This window comes from Nymphalis io, chromosome 26 (genome assembly GCF_905147045.1).
Source record: "Nymphalis io chromosome 26, ilAglIoxx1.1, whole genome shotgun sequence".
In the NCBI taxonomy this organism is placed as follows: Eukaryota; Metazoa; Arthropoda; class Insecta; order Lepidoptera; family Nymphalidae; genus Nymphalis; species Nymphalis io.
The window spans coordinates 8,398,215-8,422,721 of record NC_065913.1 but is presented as its reverse complement, the minus strand read 5'-3'; the positions used below and the strand labels follow the sequence as shown (position 1 = coordinate 8,422,721).

Sequence of the window (24,507 nt, the reverse complement as noted above, 5' to 3'; positions counted from 1 at the left end):
ATGCGTAAGTATTATTTAGTTGAATTTATATAAGTTGAATTTATATAAGTAATTTAAATAAGTTGCATTGTTCAATATTTTTTGTCCTATTTTTGTATATATACTGAACATAAAAAAATGACATAAGAATCTTAATCATCAGATATCATGAGCCAAAATAAAAATATTCATTATTGATTTCAAGCGAGATTCAAGTAATACTAATTCCATGACGCCAAGATTCAACGCGCTTCAAACAAGTCATTTTCAAGTAACCTGAAAAGAAACTGTTCAAAAAGATACTTGAAAAAAACTTTATTTAAGCGACGATATGACGAAATATAAAAAGTCATTCGACATTTGATACTTCACTTAGCATTAAGCTGTTAATTTATATACTGTTAATATTATAACTGTGACAGTTACTAGATTGGCTTAAAATAATAATAACTCCAATTTAATTACAGTTTTAATACTTCTTATATTGACGCCAATATTGGCTCTAAGAACGTTTGAGCCACCACCACCTGAACTTATGAGCCGAAATACTCCCATAGAGGGCTGGGTCAATGTGAGATTAAACCACTTCGATGCTTCCAATACTGAGACATTTCCTATGGTAAAGTATTTATTATTTAGTAGTAACTATATAACCGCTTCTATTTATCAAATAATACATGTTTATAGTACTCATCAATATCCACAAAAAAATCCGCGAGGCTATATTATGTCTAACTATTATAGTTAAGTCACAATAACTGCTTTATGTTCAAATGAGTTAATCAAAACACGGGCAGAACTGAAAGATGATGACATTCGTACCTTAAACAACTAAAAGTGTCATAATAAAGGTTCATTATGTACACGTAAATTCTTCTTTTAAATAGTTAAATCGGATCTTTCGTTTAGAAGGTCTTAAGGATATAAAATTCTAAAAGTAAGACAAATGCCGCGATGTAAGCGTACCACGGATATCGGGAGCGAACAATACGCAAGTAAGCTCAATATATTGTTAACATACACCTTTTATTATTTGTAAACTAGAAACAGTTGAATAGTTTGTAAATTTAATATTTTTTTATTATTTAAAACTTAAAACACTATATAAAAATTAAGCGGTCGCACGCGATGACCTTTGAACTTTAAGCATATTTTTCCTTTAAACTATATACTTAATTTCTACTTAATTTAATTTTGACTGTCTCGTTGGTCTATTGGCTATATGTAAGGCCGCAGACTCGGAAGCGCCTCGGAAATCACGTAAAGCCGTTGGTCCTGAGCCTGGACTCTTTCCGATAGTCGAATTGCCGTCCCATCGGATTACGAGAGTTAGGGAATAGAGAGTGCACATGTATTTGCGCAATCACTTGTGCACTATAATATCTCCTGCGCAGTTGGCTCTTGAGATTGGCCGCCGTGGCCGAAATCGATCTGGAGGACATTTTAATTAATTACAATGAATATGTTAGGAGATATGGCATAATTAAAATTCTTGCGCAAGAAAAAAATGTATGGTGGTGGCAAACAGTGCCAGCGCAGTAGCCTGCGCACAGATTACGTATGTTCCATTCATATGTACCATCTTTACTTGGTGGTAAGGCTTTATGCAAGTCGGTCTGGTAAGACCACCACCCACTGATCACATATTCTATCGTAAGACAACAATATTTAGTATTGTTGTGTTCCAATTTGAAGGGTGGAAGAGTGGAGGAATGGAGAAGCCAGTGTAACTACAGGAACAAGGGGCATAACATTATACTCTCCAAGGTTGGTGTCACATTGACGCTGTAAGGGATAGTTAATATATCTTATAGTGCCAATGTCTATGGGTGTCGTTGACCACTAATCTATTACAATAAAAAAAACATTAACGGACCAACTCTTTCAAAAGGTCTGTCATAGTATGGGACGATAGTACGATGAGCCACGACTCATACAAAAAAAACCATAGACAGAACCTTAGTATATAATAAGTAAATAAACTAATGAAAAAATAAAAATACGCAAGGCGTGTTGTACATGTGGAGAACACACAATAAATAAAAATAATAAAAAAGAAACTGCCATCACAACCAAATACATATAGCTTATTATGCTCATAGCACTGTACTGTATGTGCAAATAGATCGATTGGCGAATGACTCTATACTGTATTTACAAGTATTATATTTCTTTCTAAATATATATATATGTATATATATATATATATATATATATATATATATATATATATATATATATATATATATATATATATATTTTATAGAATAGGAAGGCGGACGAGCATATGGGCCACCTGATGGTAAGTGGTCACCAACGCTCTTAGACATTGGCATTGTAAGAAATGTCAACCATCGCTTACATATCCAATGCGCCACCAACCTTGGGAACTAAGATTTTATGTCCCTTGTGCCTGTAATTACACTGGCTCACTCACCCTTCAAACCGGAACACAACAATATCAAGTATTGCTGTTTTGCGGTAGAATATCTGATGAGTGGGTGGTACCTACCCAGACGAGCTTGCACAAAGCCCTACCACCAGTAAAATATATGTTTAAAAGTAACTTAATGAATGAGTAAGCAAACGTAGTATTTAAATAAGATTGCGTGTATATAATTACATACTCAATTGGTCTATTTATGGACGCAAACATTTATCTAAGTTATTTTTTTTACGTAAATGGAAGACGCCACACTTCCTGATTATACTTTTATTGTATACGATTGTGAATCATTGCTATAGCTATATACAGATATAATAATAGTACTACTAAATAATAATTGTTAGGTGGTGTGGAGGGATGTCAACCACATGCCTAAACAACGAAATATTTAAGTTAGCCATTGATTAGCATATTGCTAATTTATCTGAAGTTATCGGTAAGATGCAACATAGCGTAGTTACAACCAAATATATTTATATATTTTTCCGAATCCCATGAATCCATAAAATGTAATTGCTATTCTGACTTCAGACAAGATGAACGTAACAACTCACATCCCAAAACTGCTAACATATACAATATACATGGAATAATGAATATCTTTCACGTATTCAATGCCAATGTCTAGGCACAGTTGACACATACCTTTTGTTCGTTAAACTTTCTCAAATTAATAAATAAAAAAAATTACTCATTTAAAAGAGCTTGAATTAATTAAAACTTTAATGATTAATATTAAAGATAATAATTTAATAATTCCGTTAAAAGTTAGGATATAATGCTTGTATATGATTTTGTATTGATTTATAATTCCAGCGATACTACTACAACAACCAGTTCGCGAAAAACGGACATATCGTGATCTTCGTCGGCGGTGAGTGGTCGATCTCCCCGGGCTGGGTGACCGGGGGCTTGGCGTTCGAGCTGGCTGAAAGAATAGGCGCGGGGCTGTTCTACACAGAGCACAGATACTATGGACAAACAAGGCCTAGCAAGTAAGCATTAAAAAAATCACTATTATTATTTTAAAACTTTATATGTCATATGTATAATGTATATATGTAATTCTTCTATGCGTGTGTACGTCACTGAACTCCTAAGTGGTAGTTTTTTTGCGTATGTTTACGTGGGTTCCTTGATGGTCTAAATTGGACGCAGATGGCGCTCTGATCGGGATCCAATAATTTTTTTAATAATTAATAAAAATAATAAACATTTTTTTAATTTCATTCGAATGAAATCGGAACGGCGAGTCAAGTATAGGTACACATTTTTAGTTTCTGATGCAGTGGCATGTCACTTCGGAATGACAGACGACTAAGGATAGAATATTGCTTTGAGACCGGAATTTGCCTAGGAACCGAATCTTTATCGAACATCGTGCTTAATTCTTGTTTATAATTCTTCTCGTCCTCTGCGATGAGGAACATCGTAAGGATGTATTTTCACACATGTATCCACCAATCCACATTATAACAGCCTGGTGAAGTAACTCCCAAACCCTCTTATCAATAAGTCCTTACATGCTATATATATGCTCAATATGAACAATATTGATATTCAGTATATGGAAACAAAATCTTTGTGCTCAAAATTATAATATATCGTCTTAGAATACTCATAACTATTCAACTAAATAAGGTAATTTAACTAACACCTATTAAATCAACTATCATGCGATAACACGCATGATAGTTGATTATAAATATTTGACCTTTGTATCGTATAAATTCCAGGAGTTTTAACCACTGACCATCATTTTTTAAATTTGCTCGTTCACCTTTCAATAATTGTTGAATAATAAACTATATAAATATAACTATATTTATAAAAGTTCGAATGCATTAAGAAGCAAATTGAATTACTTTGCTAAAATAATAAATAGAGACCTAAGAAATAAACCAATAAGACCCAACATCTTTCTTGTATTTGAACGGTCGAAAATGATGTGTCCAATCACGTTCATTGGAATTATTCCGTCTTAAGCAATTAAAATATGTATATTAAGTTCAGAATGCATTTTCTAAATGTTTTCTAAGTATCATTGCAAGAATGAAATCGGTCCCAAAGTTAACATTACGGCCATAATCACTAGAATAACCATTGCACAGATATCAGTGCATGCAGGAAGCGAGTCGTAACGCGATCACATACCGATTCTACAACTGTGGCCGCTAGTTACACAGAAGCTAAAAATTATTCATCTTATTTAAAAGTATATACCATGAATAGACTCTATAGTTACCTTCACTAAAGCGTACAAACGTGGTGTCCTCCTGGATGGTTCCAGCCATTCCAGCTAGAGACTAGCCAACTGACACATATTATCGTGCATAAGTGTGTGCCCAAACACAGATGCACTCTCACAATCCGATGGAACGGCAGATCTGAAAGGTGGTATCTGCAGCTATATTGCAGCCACTAGACCAACAAGGTAGTCAAATAAAACATAGTGAGGTATTAGTTGTTCGATACCAATATAATGTATTCTGGCTCACTCAACCTATCCATGGGAACAAAGCCATTGCTGCGAGTGAATGCGCGCTTACACCTGGACCATAATAGTTTATATATAGTTGACGACTCCATTGATATTAGCCAATATGATGGAAAATTCAGTCAGGGAGACAACGGTCTATAATAATTTAAAGCGATAGATTGTCCAACCAATTAATTTATGACAAAGCGCTTATATTGAATACATTGGACAAGGTCAATGAAAATGTATAAATCTCTGATTATTTTCAATTCGTTTCTTTCGGCGTTTACAATGTACAGAGTCTCCGCTATTATAGTAATCGGATGCCTCCCACGTATATAGACTGATCTACAATAAGACACTGCAATGATGGTACAAGGTTAAAACATTTATGGAGTTTACGGTATCTAAGTGCTTAAAGAATAAAGAGTGTAAAGAATATTAGCTGTTATTTTCCATTAGTAAAAAATCTTTGGTTCATTGTGAATAACGTTTTAAAACTATTTTTAATAATTATATATAGCAGTAAGTGGTTTATTTGCAATTGTAATAAAAATAAAAAATCAGATATCGTGTAGTATTAAAACAGCTTGTCTTTGTTGTGGAGAAGGTTTTAAAATAATATAAGGTTGACATATGTGTTTATATATCTTACAATATTTGCAGTTTTTTTACAACATTTTCTTTCACCTTTTAGATAAATAATTAACGCACACTTAGTACATACAACTTAATGATACTTTCTCAGATAAGAGAACCCGCAATCTTTGATCCACGCATTTTATCCACTCAACCATGTCGGCTGAAAACCTTGTCGGCAAAATAACCTACTTTTTTTTTCTTGCATGAAAACCTTCAGGAAGGTATCCGTGTCCCATGGGGGTGGAACCGGGTTATGTGAGATTCTTACCAAACCACTGCTATGGCCGTCCTCAGCACGGATCGAAGAGGCAAAAAAAATAACTACTTCAACTTACAATTTATTTACGTAACAATGCTTCCTTATTGTTTCGTATGATAAGTTCATTTACCATTATTCAAAGTCCGATACAACGTCAGCGTCTTCTTGAGCACATGGACTGAAAGGCTCCTGTCATCAATACAATATTTACGTAAGAAATATCGGATCATTTAAAAAAATATATACAGAGATATTTCAGGGTATGGTCAATATCTTTTTACTTTTCTGTCGAAAAAATCTCAGTAGTTTAAGATGACAGAGCTGATACTCCCGTACATTGGACACGTGAACCTGAACTACCTCCGGTCTTATCAGATTTGCCTTATAAGATTATAAGAGTGAGGGTACAGAGTCTGGTGCCGACTAACTAGCGTCCAAGCATAGCTGTGCACTGTAATATTACCTGGATAGTTATTTGAGAGACCATGGTTGAAAAACCATGACAATGGTCGATATCATCAGTTTCAAAAATACAATATGAAAATATACACAAATAACTTGCACTAATTAAAATATAATTTAACAATCGTTGTAACTTCCTAGAGAATTGTAAGCGTTAACTCCCACAAGAGGAAGATTAAACAAAGGATATATATCAACGTCCCGTGAGAAATCTGAAACGCAAAATACTTTGAGTTCTCCCAAAGGAAAAAACCCGGGGAACGATTAAAGGTTGCTATATTTTAAACAAAATATAAAAAACTGTGGGCGCCACGGGACGCTCGCCCGCTGTGAAACGTTGAAACTGATAGTTATTGAAAGAAAACCGATATAAAAATAAATTGAGAATTAATAGATTAAATTTATTATTATTATTTTATTAATAATATATCAGTTTTTACTCAACGCCAATAGATTAATACGTTTCACATAAAAAATATAAAACTAGTACTTATAAAAATATTGAACGTATGGTTCCTATGTAAAATAATTTATAATTAAAAAATAATGACACATAAATTGAATACACATGTAAATAAAATGGTAGGAAAATGTTTAAAAATAAATAAAAATTATGACGTAAATCAAATGGAGAATTTTACGACGTTCACAGCCGCTCTTCAAAAGCTGTAAACTTATTAAATTCAAAATATATTTTTTTATTATATATATGTGATAATAATTTTTCACAGAGGACCGATGAGGTCACAGGTGCTCCAGCCCCTAAAGCGACTACGTCGTGTAACGAAATTTTACCTAAATGATCACAACCGACATTCATTAGTAAAATTTGTAAGTGTGACTATAAAAATACAGATGAGATGCTTCTTCTTTCTTTCCTTTTAACCTAATTTATCATAGATTCTTTATCTTGACAAACTGTTCGTCAGTTCAACCAAGATGACTGCCTCCCCTTATAGATCATCTACTCATTGAATTCAGATATAAGTATATTAATTAATGGAAACGTATTTTAAGACGTTAAATCGTAATTATTGTAACCTATTTTTTTATTTCTAAGCCGACACTGAGATAGTTTGAGCCAAATTACTATAATTCATGTATTCTGACTCAATCACTATTTATGAAAATATAACAATTGTATATTTGCGGCTCAATAAAAAAATTGTGTGCAGAAATGTTCTAGTCTACAAAATGATATGTAAAGTACAGCACAGTAACAGCCCGTGAATGTCCCACTGCTGGGCTAAGGCCGCCTCTACCTTTTTAAGGAAAATGATATGCATACGGTGTAATAATACAAGCTGCACGGTGTGACAGAAGCCTGCAAGCCCCAGAGTATTTGGGCATTAATTAGTCGCCTCTGATTCCGCGTCTAACATCCACAATTCCATTTTAAGCTCCAAAGCAAATGTTCGTTACCGTTTATTGTCCTTTGAGATAAAATTATCATATTAAATTTAAATACCTCATTTTAAATCATCTCGGTGAAATTTGACCAGCTTTTGATTATAATTATATTAACCATGCAATTAAACTGGTATTCCATTCGTCGAATACATAAAAGGCGGTACATTAGTAAAGTTTAGTATTTTGATTAATATTACGAGTCTGTGAATGGTAACTTAGTACAGTTTTTCGAACATTACTCTCCAGCGCCATCAACGATAAAAATAGCTATAATGAATGTTATAAAACAAGAAATTCTTCAGCTCAGTGTTAGTAGATAGAACCACCAAATTACTGGCCTATAGTTAAAAGCCAGTGTACAAGGCATCTAGCATCCTACTGCAAAGCATCGAAGTAAAAACAAGTAAAGGAACAACCCATACCTCTTTTTCTTGTCTCTCTCCTCTCAAGGAGATGGCTTGAAGATTCAACCACGTTCCTCCAATACGAATTGTCTAAGACACATGTAGCAAAATGGCATCCGAGACATGCATTTCATCAAGACGCCAATCAGGGCGTGAAATATAATGAGAAATTAATCATTTAAAAAATGAATGGAGCAGATTTGAAACCATGATTTTCGATCAACATCCACTGTGCTGTCACGGCTCAGATGGGTTTTAACCCATATATATCATCTTTTAAGAAGATATACAATGAGGTGGCTTATTTGATCTTCTTTTATCTTACTATATGCAAAAAACCAGCATCTCTCTTTCTGTTCTTCTATTTACTGTTTTCTTTATCACAATGCGCTGTGGGTGCATCAGCTGTGGTATTTTTATGAGCTGTTATATTATACGTAAAATAATCCAACGATTTTATTTTGAGTGAGAGAGTGGGAGTATATTTTATCATTCCCAGCCATAGCTTTTTTGAATGTTTATCTTCTTCTACAAAGCGCGATTACACATCAAATGATACAAACTAAAATTTACGGTAAAACAGTAAATACAAATCTAGAAATTTCATCTAACCAGACTCATAAACAAAAGCTCAAAGGTGCCAATAACTTGCCATTAGTCTATGTCTCATCATTAACCGTAATGGCCGCTTTAATGGCAGCGAGCTGGACCGACGCCAGCGTGACGTCATAAAGCCATACTCGGTGAGGTATGGAAAATCGCTTGCCAACTTCGTATCGGTTTAGTTTATGTTTATGAAGTGAAAATAATATTTTAAGCATTTTTATATTAGAGGGTAATTTAAATTGAAAATAAAAACATTATCCAAAATGAAAAATACTATATTCAACTACTCTTTGTTACAAGTACTTTTGTATTATTTTACAAGATTATATTAAATGCAAAGCTACCGCTTCGGAAGATATCAGTGTAAATTCTACTGAAATAGTTATTGACTTTCTTGCAGGTTCTTCTTGTTGCTCTTTTTCAATAAACAAATATAAAATATGATTAAATTTGTACATCCTGTCTGAAAATCAACTCATAATCTTCATTATATAAAATATATATAAATTATATTATTTCTTGAGTGGTATTCATCAATTACCAATGTTTTTTTTTTTTAAACCAAAGACAATTACGTTACGACTATTTCTTATATTTGTCTTAAATTATTATTAATATATCTTAAATTAATTAAATATAAAGTATACATAGGACCTGTAATTCGTTCTTGTTATGAAAACTTTCTGCACTGCGGCATAGTACTTAGGAACATATTTCTTTACGATGTTTTTATTGACTACCGAGGGCGATATTAATTATTATATAGCCCATGAAAATTCAGTGGTGCCCATATGGTATTCTACCACGAGGCCATTTTGGCTCTTAACTTGCTTTTATGAAATCCATGAAGTTTATTATGAACACAAACTAAGCACATGGAAAATTGAGTAATGCTCTCTTGGATTTCAATCTAACACTATTGATTAGTAACCACTGAGCTATGACAGTAAAACTAAGATATGTATCTTATAAATTTGCTCGTAACTCAATTTAAATGTATTTTTTTCACGTAATGTAATTTATGTAATGCAGCTTACAAACAATATTTTATTTTTAACTTTGTTACCCTTACACACAAAAAAAAGATTAGCAACTTTCTTTATACCTTCTTTTAATATTCCATTTATATTTTCTTTTGGTAGTTCACAGTCACAGATATATTTACTTAACAATAAAACATTAAACACATTTCTAAATTTTAAGTTAATAAATGATTCACTGAATACTTTGCAAACTATATTAATACTAGTATCCAGTCGGGGCTTTGTCCCCGTGTTAGGGAGGGGAGGTAGGTAAGCTGTATTTTTCTTTACAACGTGTACACAACGTGACAACGTGTATGCAAAATTTCATAATTATCCGTTGGGTAGTTAAGACGTGAAAACGTAACAAACCAAGAAATTCATTTTCGCATTTATAATATAAGTGAGGATTAAAAAAGCCGAGATGGCCCAGCGGTAAGAACGCGTCTTAACCGATGATCGTGGGATCAAATCCGGGAAACACCACTGAATTTTCATGTGCTTAATTTGTGACTATAATTTATCTCGTGCTTTATGGTGAAGAAAACATCGTAAGGAAACCTGTATGTGTCTAATTTTACTGAAATTCTGCCACATGTCTATTCCACCAACGCAACGCATTGGAGCAGCGTGGTGGAATAAGCTCCAAACCTTCTCCTCAAAAAGGGAGAGGAGGCCTTTAGCCCAGCAGTGGGACATTCACAGGCTGTTACGGTTACGGAAAAAGCTGAAGAGTATCTTTGTCTTACGGCGCTAATCTCATCATCTACCGGTACGATTGAAAGAAAAATGTTTGCGCTATATTAATGACCGTTTATGAGAAAAGGTTGAAAATTAGTTAATGTAAACCGAAAATATACAGATTATAAAGAAAATGTTTCTTTTACTATTTGATCTCCTAAATGGAGCCAAATGGGTTTGCATAAAGCGTTACCCTGAAATATAAAACTATAGAATACAGTGGTAATCAAAGTTTTGAAGAAAAGATACAATATTACTAAGGACCTCCTGCGGACCGCGCGTCCAGAGCATTCACGTGCATCGGATTTCCTAATCTGGAGCAAGTTTAGTCATTTCATTCCATAATCTCAATGACTCTTTAAGTATTCGTGTCTCAGTGAGTCTGGGCGTGAACAATTGTTCGTAGGGTTGGTTGTCATTTAAATATAAAAAAACTATTAAGAAGGTTGAATAAAACAATGTAAATAGTCCAAAAATGTGTGCCATAATAGACAAGATTGAAATTTAAAAAAAATAACTTTCAACGCAATACATGCAAAGAAGTGAAACACCTTTTTACGTTCGAAAAAGGAGTCTTCTTTTAAAATATTAGGTTTAATACTTATCATTTTTTTTATATGTCCGGGATGGCAAATGACTCTACTCCACCTGATGGTAAGTGGTAGTAGAGTCCAAACGCGACGACGGCCAGTACAGTCGGGAAGAATGTTCTGTACTAGCCGTCACCGCCTTGCCGGCCCGCAAGATGCCTCTTCACGCCTCGTTTGAAGGAACCCGGGTTGTAAGAGGAGGGGAACACGTGAGCTGGTAAGGAATTCCATTTTTTGGTAGTGCGACAAAGAAAGGAGTTGCCAAATTTCTTTGTGCGCGATGGAATTGATGTCACAGTTAGGCGGTGACATCGAGAACCAGCTCGCGTGGACTTAAGAAGGAAGGGGGAAGTAGGAATTAGAGAGAATAATTCCTCAGAGCACTCGCCGTGATACAATCGATAGAAAGCGCTCAGTGCTGCTATCTCACGACGCAATTGTAAAGGTTCAAGGGTGTTTGTGACCTTTACGTCGCCAATAATGCGTATTGCACGTCGCTGCAACCGGTCCAAGGCCTCCAGTAGGTACTTAGCGGAGCCATCCCAAAGGTGCGAGCAATATTCCACGCAAGACCGTACCTGTGTTTTGTACAGCAGGCACAGTTGTTGTGGCGTGAAAAAACGCCGCACCTTGTTCAGAACTCCGGGTTTCCGTGAAGCTGTTTTTATAACAGCCTCGATGTAATCCGTTGGACTAAGGTCGCAGCGAACGTCGATCCCCAGCATGGCGATTTTGCTTTGTATCACCAGCGGAGTACCACAGAGGGAGGGAAGAGGGGAAAATGCTGACTTTTTCGCTGTGAGAGCGCATACTCGTCATTCAGATTTCGAGATTCGGAGTCATTTGCCCTCCCGGCAAATATTAAAAAAAAAAAAGCCAGGAGGTCGGCTTTCTCCTGCGGACTGTGAGCTAGCGATCCGTCCGGATTTCTGAGCGGTGGCAGCGAAGGTTGGCAGAAATTGTTTTGCACAGACTTGGTCAGACGCCAGAAGCTACGGGAGCCCCTAGGATGCGAAATAAGGTCATGACCAATCTGTACAATGCGCTGTGCATCCGATCTCGTGTATGCCTTCCTACAGGACTTGGAATTTTTATTGTAGTTTGCTTTCAGTGAGTCAATGTTAGATGCCCCGCTAATGCAGCCGTTGATCCACGTGCGATATGCCGCCTGCTTAGATGATACAGCGTCGGCACATTCACGAGTGCCGACGCAATCTACCTTCATACCTACCGCCAAACTATAATTATTGGTTCCCGTTTGTATGTTGAGCCAGTGTAATTACAGGCATAAGGAACATAAATATTAATTCAAGGTTATAGATGATAGGTGATGCATAGGCGTTGTAGGTAATCATTAATATTGTATACAGCTATTATGTAATATTTCGAGTGGAGAATGGTGACCGCTTAACATCAAAAGGTATTCCCCAGTCCACCTACAAATTTTATATAAAATACATAAAAACTAAACCGATTTCATCTCATCTGACTCTTTCATGTCGCTCTCAAAAAAGATTCGCTTTAACGATTATGTTGACTCAAAAAATGATATTTGGTTTACGTCAAGTGTCAGCCCTGGCGCGTTACAGGTTAATTGCCGATTATCCAAATGACCCGCGGTCAAGAGATTACGCGATGGTACCGAGAGTGTAATTTTATACTTAACTATGTGTCATTCATATCTTCGGAGCAAATAACAAAAGAATCATCTATTTCACACAATCCGTTCACAAATTTTAAAACTACAAATAAAAAATTACTTCGAAAAATTTACTTCAATTTATGGTTCAATTAAAAACTTAACCAGGCATTGTCGTATAATATCAATAAAATTGAGATTATGCCGTCTTAGTCCTATGCTGGACCAGATGCAAAAAGATTTTCAAATATATTGTAATAACAATATTTTTACTATTTATGGCAGTATAAGCGTCTACAATCACATGGATTTTGAGCGTGAAGTTACATAATGTATTATTATATACTTAACATATCAAACTAAACAATATCCATACAACTTTACAAATGAAAGTTAAGCCAAAAAGTTAAGTTAAAAAAACCATCTTCTGCTCAACCAAATGTTAAGAATTCAAGACCAGCTTGAATCACAATTCCTATTCTTAAAGTAATTTATTATTACAGTGCAACTACCGTGCCAGAGCTCCGTTACCTGAACGTAGACCAAGCGCTGGGCGACTTGGCACAGTTCATCCAATACGTCAAGAGTGACAGCTTTCAAGGTGGAAAATTCAAGTGAGTATTTGCTTTAATTTGACAACTGATTGACATTGGTTTGTGCACCTGTTTACTAACTTTGAGTTGCAGTTTCCGTCACCGCTTATAAAAACATTTGCTTTGGTTATTTTCGATTAATTTTAATTTTAAGCAGGAATAACAAACAAACAAAACTCACCTCCTTATAATGAAAGTATAATATAAATGAATAATAAAAATCTACACGTGTGAAAATGCAAGTAAAACAGAAACATATATAAGATACAATGTTAAATTGTTAAGCGTTTATTGAAAATAATGGATATCTAAAAGTGAAATTTGTTATGTTGAAGTTCTCAGAACAACCTAAATAAAATATATCCACATAATATAACTAAAGACAAAAACTAAACAAGAAACAAAATAAAATTTTTGCAGAAATTACAAAATATCGTATGAAAACGCAATGTTAAAATGTTTTCGTCCGATGCACTTCTTAAAACGGTTATTTATATCTTGCCAGGTTTTAATAACGAATACATTCTTTAATATTTCACGTGCGAACTCGAGAACGGTAACTAGTGAACTTGAAAAGACGAGCAAGTTATCTTAAATATGCTTTTCGAAGACAGAAATAGAGGAGTATACATTCGAAAAGTTGATTCTTTCTTGGAACCTGTCCAGGGTAAATGTCCACGTTCTACCTCTGAAACATATTTGTTACTTACTTCAATTTACATAAAACGTTACTTAAATAAAAAAAAATATCCCTTACTTTATTAAAGCGATATATTTTTTTAATAGCCTTTAGGCTGATTGGTTGGCTTTCGTGCAAGCCCGTCTGTGTCGTCGTAATCTACCGTTAAATTCTATAATCCACTGTGTATTTTTTTTTTTTGTATCCTATACTCATCAGACATTCTACCGCAATACAGTAGTACTTGGTGTTGTTGTGTTCCGGTTTGAAGGGTGAATGAGCCAGTGTAATTACAGGGACATAACATCTTAGTTCCCAAGGTTAGTGGCGCATTGGTGATGTAAGCGATGGTTAACATTTCTTACAATGCCCATGTCTATGGGCGTTGATGACAACTTACCATCAGGAGGCCAATATGCTCGTCCGCCTTCCTATTCTATAAAAAAATATCCTTAATTATAAATATTGCTAATATTCTCTTTAAAAATAAATACTTACATTAATTTAATTAACATTCTAGCCACCAATTCACGCGGTCATAATTTGACAGTAGCCATTTATAATTTTTATTTGTATATATTTAAGGCTTTAATGTTAATTGTTATGTAAATAAATCATATATAATATATAAGCAACTTACAAATAAAAATATTAGTTGATTCAGTCTTTCTGAATGCAAAAACCGTTGAAAGTGACTGGAAATTAGAAACGGACTTGTATACTAACGTCTTCCAAATGCCCTTGCAGCTTGTTTGCACACTTTTCATTAGAAATGCTGTCCACTACATTTCGATAGTAAGAAAGGCGTCAATATGTAATATTAAGACGAGCCGGTTGGCGTGGTTGGTGGATGCTGGCCTTTCACGCCGAAGGTTGTGGGTTTGATTCCCATCCAGGACAGATATTTGTGTGCGTAAACATGTCTGTTTGTCCTGAGTCTGGGTCTAACTATCTATATAAGTATGTATTTACAAAAGAAAAAAATAATATATGTAGCATATCAGTTGTCTGGTTTCCATAGTACAGGCTCTGCACACGCTTAATTTGGGATCAGATGGCCGTGTGTGAATGTCCCAGGATATGTTATATATATATATTATTATTATAAATGAAAACATGAATTTGTTATTTTAGAACAGGTAACGTGGCTCTCGTCGGCTGTTCCTACGCAGGTAGCATGGCGACCTGGATGCGACTCGCGTACCCTCACATAATAACAGTTGCATTCTCCGACAGTGGACCGCTGCACGCCCAGGAGGACTTTCCGGGTATACAATTTAAATACTAGACACTTTAAATTAATGTACTTTTTAATATAACCAGTGGCACATGATTCTCGTCTGTCTGTTTTGCACCTAAAAGTTGAAACAATAAGAATAATATTACATGTCTATATTCATAAATGTAAATATTCATATATATAATGCATTAGACTTCGATTCGCAATAGCCAGAGCGAAACAAAGAAGAAAGCTTTACAGCCGACTAGAGAGTGTACTTTGTATGTGTCGGCGCGTGACATTATTAAATCATGAAAATCAGTTAATTTTGAGAGTTAAAATTTATTTTGTTATTTTTTATCGTTGGTAAATTATTCTGTTTAGTTTATTAGAACGGATAGCACCGACTCGAGTTGCGTTTGTCACAACGGGTGAACGTCATGTCAATCATGGACTGGTTGACAGGGATGGTACGCGGTGATCATTCGCAAACCATTAGCTCTAAAGCACTTATTATTAGTGTAATCTCTCATTGTATAAGAAATTGAAGTGTTTGTTATTAAAATAGTAACAGAAGTCAACGTTGCAGTCTACTTATGTTAACGTTTCCTGAGCATAACACCCAACAAGGATTCCCGTGTTAACGAGTTCACGAATCAACAATTAGATGCGATAACCCGGCTTTCCGACGTCCTTATATATATAAATATTAATAAGAAATATTAAAACATTATACGTTAAAACATTATGTGTAGATAAACACACAAGACTTTTTTCTGAGGCTGACATGAGATAAATTATTGTGCTTATGTTTATAAACATGATTAATGTCTGAAACTAAACACGAATTTTTTCCACCTCCAACTGAAGCAAGAACGTACAGATTATGGTAAAATAGTCGGAACATTTATTAATTATATAACAATGGAGACTGTTTATATTTTTTCAATTGTGAAATATTTTTATTATTTCACTAAAATAACATTCATGAAACGAACAAAAAATCACCCTTCCGAAATAGTTGGCGAGATGAAATTCGGTTTAATAATTTGACTCACAAACTGCGTGCAAAAACTTTTTTTAAATACTGTATAATATCGCTTCCAAACGTACAACAGCTTTTCACTGGACTGTTATGAACACGTTCAAACGTTAGGTTTTTTTTTTTTTAAATAGAAAAGAAAACTGACGAATGAGGACCTGATGCTTAGTGGTCACGACTACCAATAGACAACAGATCAATAAATATAACCCATTGTCAATGGGCCACCGACCCTGGGAACCAAGATGCTATGTCCCATGTTCTTCTACTTAAACTTCACCTCACCTCAAGTTTAAAAATCTTTATTTTATTTTTATAGAATAGGAAGGCGGACGAGCATATGGGCCACCTGATGGTAAGTGGTCACCAACGCTCTTAGACATTAGCATTGTAAGAAATGTCAACCATCGCTTACATATCCAATGCGCCACCAACCTTGGGAACTAAGATTTTATGTCCCTTGTGCCTGTAATTACACTGGCTCGCTCACCCTTCAAACCGGAACACAACAATATCAAGTATTGCTGTTTCGCGGTAGAATATCTGATGAGTGGGTGGTACCTACCCAGACGAGCTTGCACAAAGCCCTACCACCAGTAAAAAAATTTCAACTGATAGAACAAGAAACTAATATTTTGGTTACATTTTGGTTCTCAAAATTATAACGAGCGTTTACATATTTCAGAATACCTCGAGGTGATAACCGAGGCCCTCCGAGTACAAGGCAGTGAGGCGTGCGTGTCTTCTATTGAGGAGGCGATGAGGCACGTGATGCAACTTCTTGAAACACCAGCTGGAGTTGAGCGGGTGTCCCAATTATTTAAGTGAGTGTACTGTGAGTGGATCAATTTAAGAGAAAATTTCCATTTACCATCAGGTGCTCTCTCCACGCGTCTGCCATTAATTATCATTTTTGTTTTGATAAACAATTTTTATTATTTGTATAAAATTATAATCCAATGCAATGCAGTGCTTCTCAAATATTAGATCGCCCCTAGCATCGCGGTGTGAAAATAAAAAACCGAGTCGTTGCGCTTATTGTTTAATCGTTGTCGTAAGTGTTTAATTTGCGAAGCACGTCGCCGTGAAGGCGAGAGAGACGCAATGTTTTATTATTACATTACTGTAAAAAATTAACACTTCAATTATATTATCTACATACGCTTTTAAGTGTTTTTTTTATGAAAAAATTAGTTGAAACATCTTGTACTGGAGCCTAATATAACTGTGGCATAAAAAAATGTTTGGGGAATCTAGCTATAGCGCTAATCCATCTAGCAACTAAAAACCAAAATCAAAATCATCAAATATCAAGATGCCTTGATCACCTACAATAAACTAACCTTGATACATCTACCACAGGCAATAATATAACCACAGAGTATATCTTGGAGGTCTTGTCGAAAACAAATTAATAATGTAATGATGGTTACCTGGAAGAGATCGCTATGTAGCGATAAAGTCGCCAAAGTCATATGCTACTCATAATTCGGTTATATCCATGTTTTGTAATTTTTTTAATCTTTCTGCTCTACAATAAAGTATAAAAGTATGTAAGTAATGTGCCCTGCCACGTAGCACCTGCTCGCCTCTGCGGACGACACCTCTGGACCTTGCAACTTTCTTCTGGTTCGGCATCACGGAAACTTTCGCGTACCTGGTGCAGTACGCGACGCCGGGACATATACCAGCCGCGTGCGAACGACTCACGAACAACACACTTGGTAATATTTCATCGTTTAATTGCTATAAGCTTAATTCGCCGTGTGCCTGTAAATAATTAAGATGATCCACAAAGGATCAGATAAAGATATCCGTGCCGTGATGGCGGGCGCCCATAGCCAGCGACCGCAGCAAGTTATCGGTGGTGGTACTATTGGTACTAGTGGTGCTATTTTAACATGGCGTGCGTATTTATATTTTTGATGACCCTCTAAAAATAATTGCCGAAATTAAAAAGACCATCAAAGGGGTAATCGCGTCACGAGTTCTATCGTTACAAAAATGTTAAAAAGAATGATTAAAACGAAATATATGTAGAGACGTTTCCTGAATAGTTTGAAATGTTTTTTTTTTAAGTTTTTGCTTAACTTTACTTGTTTTATTAAAAAATAATAATAACCTAATTTAGTTCTATTATCATATTGTAACAACGGTTCCGCTTTCTACATCCCGTCCTCGGGTGTATGATACACATTTTAAACCAAGAAAAATTACATGACGTTCGGTTAAACGCTACTAAAGTTGATGTACAGCGCCATCTAGCGGTGAGTTATTATAATGTGGATACTAAAACCCAAGTTCCAAGTTTAATGATCGGTCAAACGGTATAGAATCCTATTAATCACAAACAGATAAACCAACATTTCTATTAATGAAAATTATTTTCAAATCGTTTGAGAACAGATGTATTTTAATATTTATATAAAACAAAAACAGCAAAATAACCAACTTTGAAGCAGCGCCACTCAGCTCGTAACTCAGCCAAGGTCAGTTAGCTGTGTGTCGGCGTGTGATGACGAGTGACGACACCTTTGATATAAATTTTATAAATAGCACGGACAAATGCAGATTAAGAGACCGTGGCACATCTTCACAATATCACACTTAAACAAAGTCTAGAAAAAAATATTTAAATCAATTTTCCTTCTTTTGATTGTGTATAATTTGTCACACCCATAAATCACTTTAAATTTGAATATACATAAGTATATAAAAATGTTTTAGGTGACACTAATATTAATTGTGATTTAATTGAATTAGTTTCCTCAGGAATACAAGATATTACTTTGATTACAAAATGTACATTTATTAAGAAAAATAATGTACTCTGTTACTCTGCCGATGTGGTTTGTCGACGTGGTCATCGTCGATTCCTTGATGATGGAACCCCTAGTTGTCTATGTGAACATGTCGATAATTTCTCGACAATCGTTAGTGAATTTGGTTTTTTTTTTAATAACTATAATAAAAAACAAATTTTATTGTTAAATTTCTCAGCTCAATCGTTTCACTGGTACTGGTTTCATATTTAATTAATAGATTTAACGGACGTTAATTAACTTGTGACGTTAAATAAAAGAAAAAAAAATGAATTATGAAGGTTTTTTGTAAATGAAAAAAAATATTAACTCCACGGCGGGGAATCGAACCCCGGTCTCCCGCGTGACAGGCGGGGATACTTACCACTATACTACCGAGGATGTAACTGATGTGTTGAATTTTGTCTACATTTCCTATCAAGAGAAAATTTTTTATAAAAATTTAGATATTTGATAAGAATTGAAATGTTTTAAAATTACACTTATCAAATGTTATTATATGTTATATTACAAAAATATAAACACAGAACACTTTAAGAGCAAATAATATCCTATAATATTATCTTCTTTAAAAGATATTTGACAAGCCGTAACACACGCAAATTGTTAACCCAAACAATTAAATCTTACTAATATTATAATAAATGCGAAAGTTTGTATGTGTGTTACGTAATAACACTTCAACGACGAATTTACATAGGTAAAAATAATCATCGCTTATTAATTATTATTATTTAGATACAACTCTCATTTGTCAAAAGCGTAAATAGAATTACTGATCAGTTTCATTAGAAAACTGGGGCAATGAGGTAAATATATTATTACTGAGGTAATATATTTTTACAGGTGACCCAGTAGAACGTTTAGCCGCTTGGATAACCTCTCAGTCTTGGACGCAGCCGTGTATCGAATCCCGGTACTCTGAGCAGATCGCTGAACACACGAACACCAGCTACGATGCACCGCAGAGCACAAGTAAGCTTAAAGATGAAAGAATATGTTTATTTATTTGCATAGATTATTCAAATACAGATAATATATCGTACAATTAATATATATATATATATATACTAAGTTGATTTTAAAAATTACATTACCTATCTATTATTAGTCAATAATAGGTACGTGTTTTGATTTTTTTAATTTTCTTTGTTGTTCTTTGTAAATTTTTACAAAATCTGACAAGAAAAACTTGATGAGTTTAGTTCGCCGTTTCTTCTATCGAATTTGCTTTCCTTACCGGACGTATATACATACATTACATTATATACTATACATTATATTAAGACTTATGTTATGTTATGTTAAGTCCAAATAAAAAAAAACATTTAAGAAATTGCCGATTATTTGACCGAATATTCGTATTCGGTAAAATAAACAGCTCCTCTAGACCAACGACTCTATCAACAAAGTATAAAAAAAATAAACGAATAAACTCGATATGCAAATCGTTCGACAAAATAATAAATAATGCTAAATCCATATTCCGTAGAATTCAGAAAGCTTCTTTAAGTCCTGGTAACTCGAAACTCGAAATACATTTGCATTTGAATAGCGGGCTTGTTGTTAAAGGCTTTTATGTTAATAATAATAAATTTAAAATAATACGATTCGGACATTCGTAGACTAAAGTTACATTAGTAGCGTGTGATAAATTGGTTATGTTTCAAAATGAATTAACACAATGGGTAATGTTACCCGTAAAGGTAATTAAACAAATAATATCATTAATAAATAATTAAACAAAGTAATTTCTTATATAGAAATCACAGTCGAAATAAACTCAATTTTAAGAGGAACATAGTCGGACGTTATTTCAATATATTTTACTTTGTGGTAGGGCCTTGCTAGGTTCTAATCACTCATACATATATCGTTGTATTCCGGTTTGATGGTGAGTGAGCCGGTGTAACTACAGGCACAAGGGTAATAACATCTTAGTTCCCAGAGTTTGTGGCGCATTGGCAATCATAGGGTTAACATAAGAAATATTATACAATTCTTCTATTCTTAAGTTCTTAAACATCACATCAGATAACCTATTTGACAATTCGCCAACTTATTCGAAAATAAATAATTAATTGCTTTCGTTATATACAATTCAGCATTTTTACAACCAATTATCAGATACGACTCGCAATATATAATCAGTGTTTTTAGATAAAAAAATATATTTCGTAATCTGTAATTACTGATAATCTTTGGCGGTTCTTTTCAATAGGATCCACTTTTTGATCCGGTAATGTTTCACGCTTAATTAATTCTTGTTAATTAATTCAAAAGTGCTTGTAAAAGTATCCTTGAATTAAGTTTATTTTGATCTTAACAGACACGATGTACTTGTAAAATTATTATACAAAAAATACATAATGATATATATAGTGATATATTATTTGCTGAAACAAAATACATAATATTTTAACTTTGGTTTTGGTATCTAGCCAGTACGCATAAATGTTTGCAGGTTCAAACCCGGGCAAGCACCGGTTAGTTTGTTGTTGCTTAAATTGTGGTAATAATTCATCTCGACGGAAGGAAACCAGCGTGAAGAAACGTACAAGTGTGAATAAGCTACTAAAGCTTTTCCTTATTAGAAGAGTAGGCCTTTGCTTGTGGGACGTTGAGGGGCTGTGAAACTCTCTTCTGAATTGTTCAGAAACTTTTGTCGAGCCGGTTGGCGTGGTTGGTAGAACACTTGCCTTTCACGCCGAAGGTTGTGGGTTCGATTCCCACCCAGGACAGACATTTGTGTGCATGAACATGTCTGTTTGTCCTGAGTCTGGGTATAATTATCTATATAAGTATGTATTTACAAAAAGAAAAGTAGTATATGTAGTATATCAGTTGTCTGGTTTCCATAGCACAAGCTTTGTACAAGCTTAATTTGGGATCAGATGGCCGTGTGTGAAAAATGTCCCCGGATATTATTATTATTATTACTTTCATTAAGTATGTAAAGAAATTAGTTTTAAATTATCATAAATAATAAGCTCATAATTTATTTAACATATATTTATAAATAGTTATAAAAAATGAAATATATTATAGAAAAAATATCCTTTGTAAAAACACACCTTACTCATAATAGATATACTGTACATAGAACAAGTGACATGACAAAATACACACGAGGAAGGTAAGAAATTAATTAACAACGAATACCCATGGCCTTAACCGTCACACGTATTACGCGTCTATACGTCTGCCAAACCCGCTGTACACGTGTAAACATGTTAGCGATTGATCTATATCTAACAAACAATATCTTCGATCCATTCTTCAAAAAAATAATACAGAAGACAAAAGAATATAGAAGTATCAATCGCTTATTGATTATGAAAACTATTTAGGTGTGTGAAATGTACTATGTATACATACATACATATATAAATATATGTAAAATTTAATTGTTTTGTAAATTTCGTTTAAAACACTCGTAAGATTGATGTTACCTTGAAAGAAGAGGATAAAAGTCCGATTGTGAAAAAGCTTTAACGTTGTAGTAGAAGTCCTTAGAGTGAAGGGAGGTAATGTGAGAGTTTTCAAATTACTACTCAAATACATTAGGAATTTCCCATAAAAAATACTACTTTTTGCTAATTGACACTAATTATTTATAAGCAGTATCCAGAAATGAATCAAAAATAGTATTGTTATCATCAATTGTGATGCTGTTTGGAAATAAAAGCATGCAGGCACATCGAATATAAGCTCAATCATAATAACAAAAACATACACCAAAGGCAAGGACATTCCTGTGAATATTTTTATATTTCAAGAAAAAACTATTTTACTCCTTTATAATGATTACGCAATTTTAATAAAAATAATTGTAAATAATCACACGATAGCTTTTTGAAACAATTTTTATTAAAATATCAATTTTTATAACATGTTTCCAGTGCGTCTCTGGACGTACCAAACATGCGTGGAGTACGGCTGGTATCAAACCACGACCAGCAGAAAGCAGCCGTTCCTCTCTGCGGTTCCTCTGGGCTACTTTCATCAGATGTGCAAGGATTTCTTATCTACAGCGTACGTACATTTCATTGAACATCTTCAGTTTTACGGATAGCGCAGTGGATATTACTTTAATAGATATTATTTTTCTAACGTGAATGAAGTTATAACAAATTTCGATTCCAACATATTTTACTGGAGACAGCTGTGTGTAAGAACTCCAAAACATCGATACTTTGTATTGCTGTATTTGTGAGTGAGCGAACTAGCCAATATAACAGTTAACCAGTGATAAACGAGCTAGTGTTACTAAAATCACGAAACATTTGACATCTCAGATATTCACGAAACAACGACGAAGCAAAGAATGTTTTAAACTCCGTAAAATACTACAGACGGAGTGAGCGAGGGTTCTAGCTGGCAAAAAGCCAGTCCGCATCGAGAGTCTCCTTACCCAGGCTTATCTTCACTGGCAAACTAGATTGCCGCGTCGTTTATTCTAACCTTAAAGGCCAGGGTCAAACTTGACCCAATGGCTGCATAGACAAAGGTGACAACTTACCAATAAATATCCATCTGCCTAGCCATTGTATACATATTCAAGACGAAACAACTTCGCAGTAGGAAAGAAAACACCAATGACCTAATGTTTTGTCAACAGCTTCGACGAATCGTTATTGCGTTCGGGTATAGAACGAACGAACAACTTATTCGCCGGCTTAACGCACATGCCTGACAACGTGGTGTCGGCGGTCGGTGGTCACGACCCGTGGTCGCCGATGGGGCCGAACGCGACGCACGCGACGAAAGCGTCGCCTGTTTACGTCGTGCCTACCGTCTCGCATTGTAGAGCTATTAGGTATGTGAAATAAAACTTAAAAGAGAATTTTTGCGACCATCTGACGTATCATCATCAATTGATGCAAATAACTCGCTCAATTATTATTCTTAAAAATCCAAATAACACAAGTGAACACATTCAACAAATCATAAGTCGCGCCAATTATTTTCTTGTCTACCAAAAAATGGCGGTTTTAAATGAGCGCGCGTTTTTTTTTTTAACAACGCCGTTGTATGGACCAAGGAATCTCGTAACTATATTTACTCTGTTTCCAGATCTACCGATGACAGCGAGACGACAGATTTACAAAATACAAAAGTTGACATATTGCTGTACATGGAACATCTGATGACCGGTGTGAGAGCCAGCGCTAGCGCCGCGGCGCTGTCTCCTGTACTGGTGGCGGCAATCGCCAGCCTATACACGGCATTGTAATATCACTTTATGGTTTCATTTAACAGAGGAAAATAAAAATATTTAACAAATATAACAGTAAATAAATGTCCCACTGCTGGGCTAATGCTTCCTCTTCCTTTTTTAAAGAAGGTTTCAATAATAAATATATATAAGTTAATAGTGTTTTATTTTTTCTGATCGTACCTTATGAAAAAAAACATTTTATCTCCATCACCGGAGTGTCTGATGTTCTTCAAACTGTCATTATTCTGGAAG

General features: G+C 34.6%; 1 protein-coding gene and 1 non-coding gene across 2 annotated transcripts; one reads left to right on the top strand and one right to left on the bottom strand.

Annotated features, from left to right (window-relative positions):
• On the top strand, positions 1-24,352 carry LOC126778404 (putative serine protease K12H4.7). The gene is made up of 11 exons (XM_050501892.1): positions 1-4; positions 447-598; positions 3,242-3,420; positions 13,183-13,293; positions 15,086-15,219; positions 16,898-17,036; positions 17,791-17,936; positions 19,881-20,009; positions 22,937-23,069; positions 23,656-23,853; positions 24,111-24,352. The coding sequence occupies exons 1-11, from the start codon at positions 1-3 to the stop codon at positions 24,268-24,270; spliced, it is 1,485 nt and encodes a 494-aa protein (XP_050357849.1). The 3' UTR covers positions 24,271-24,352.
• On the bottom strand, positions 19,344-19,415 carry Trnad-guc (transfer RNA aspartic acid (anticodon GUC)). The gene has a single exon. It is a non-coding gene; the product is annotated as a tRNA-Asp (tRNA).
• Positions 24,353-24,507: the final 155 nt, after the last annotated feature.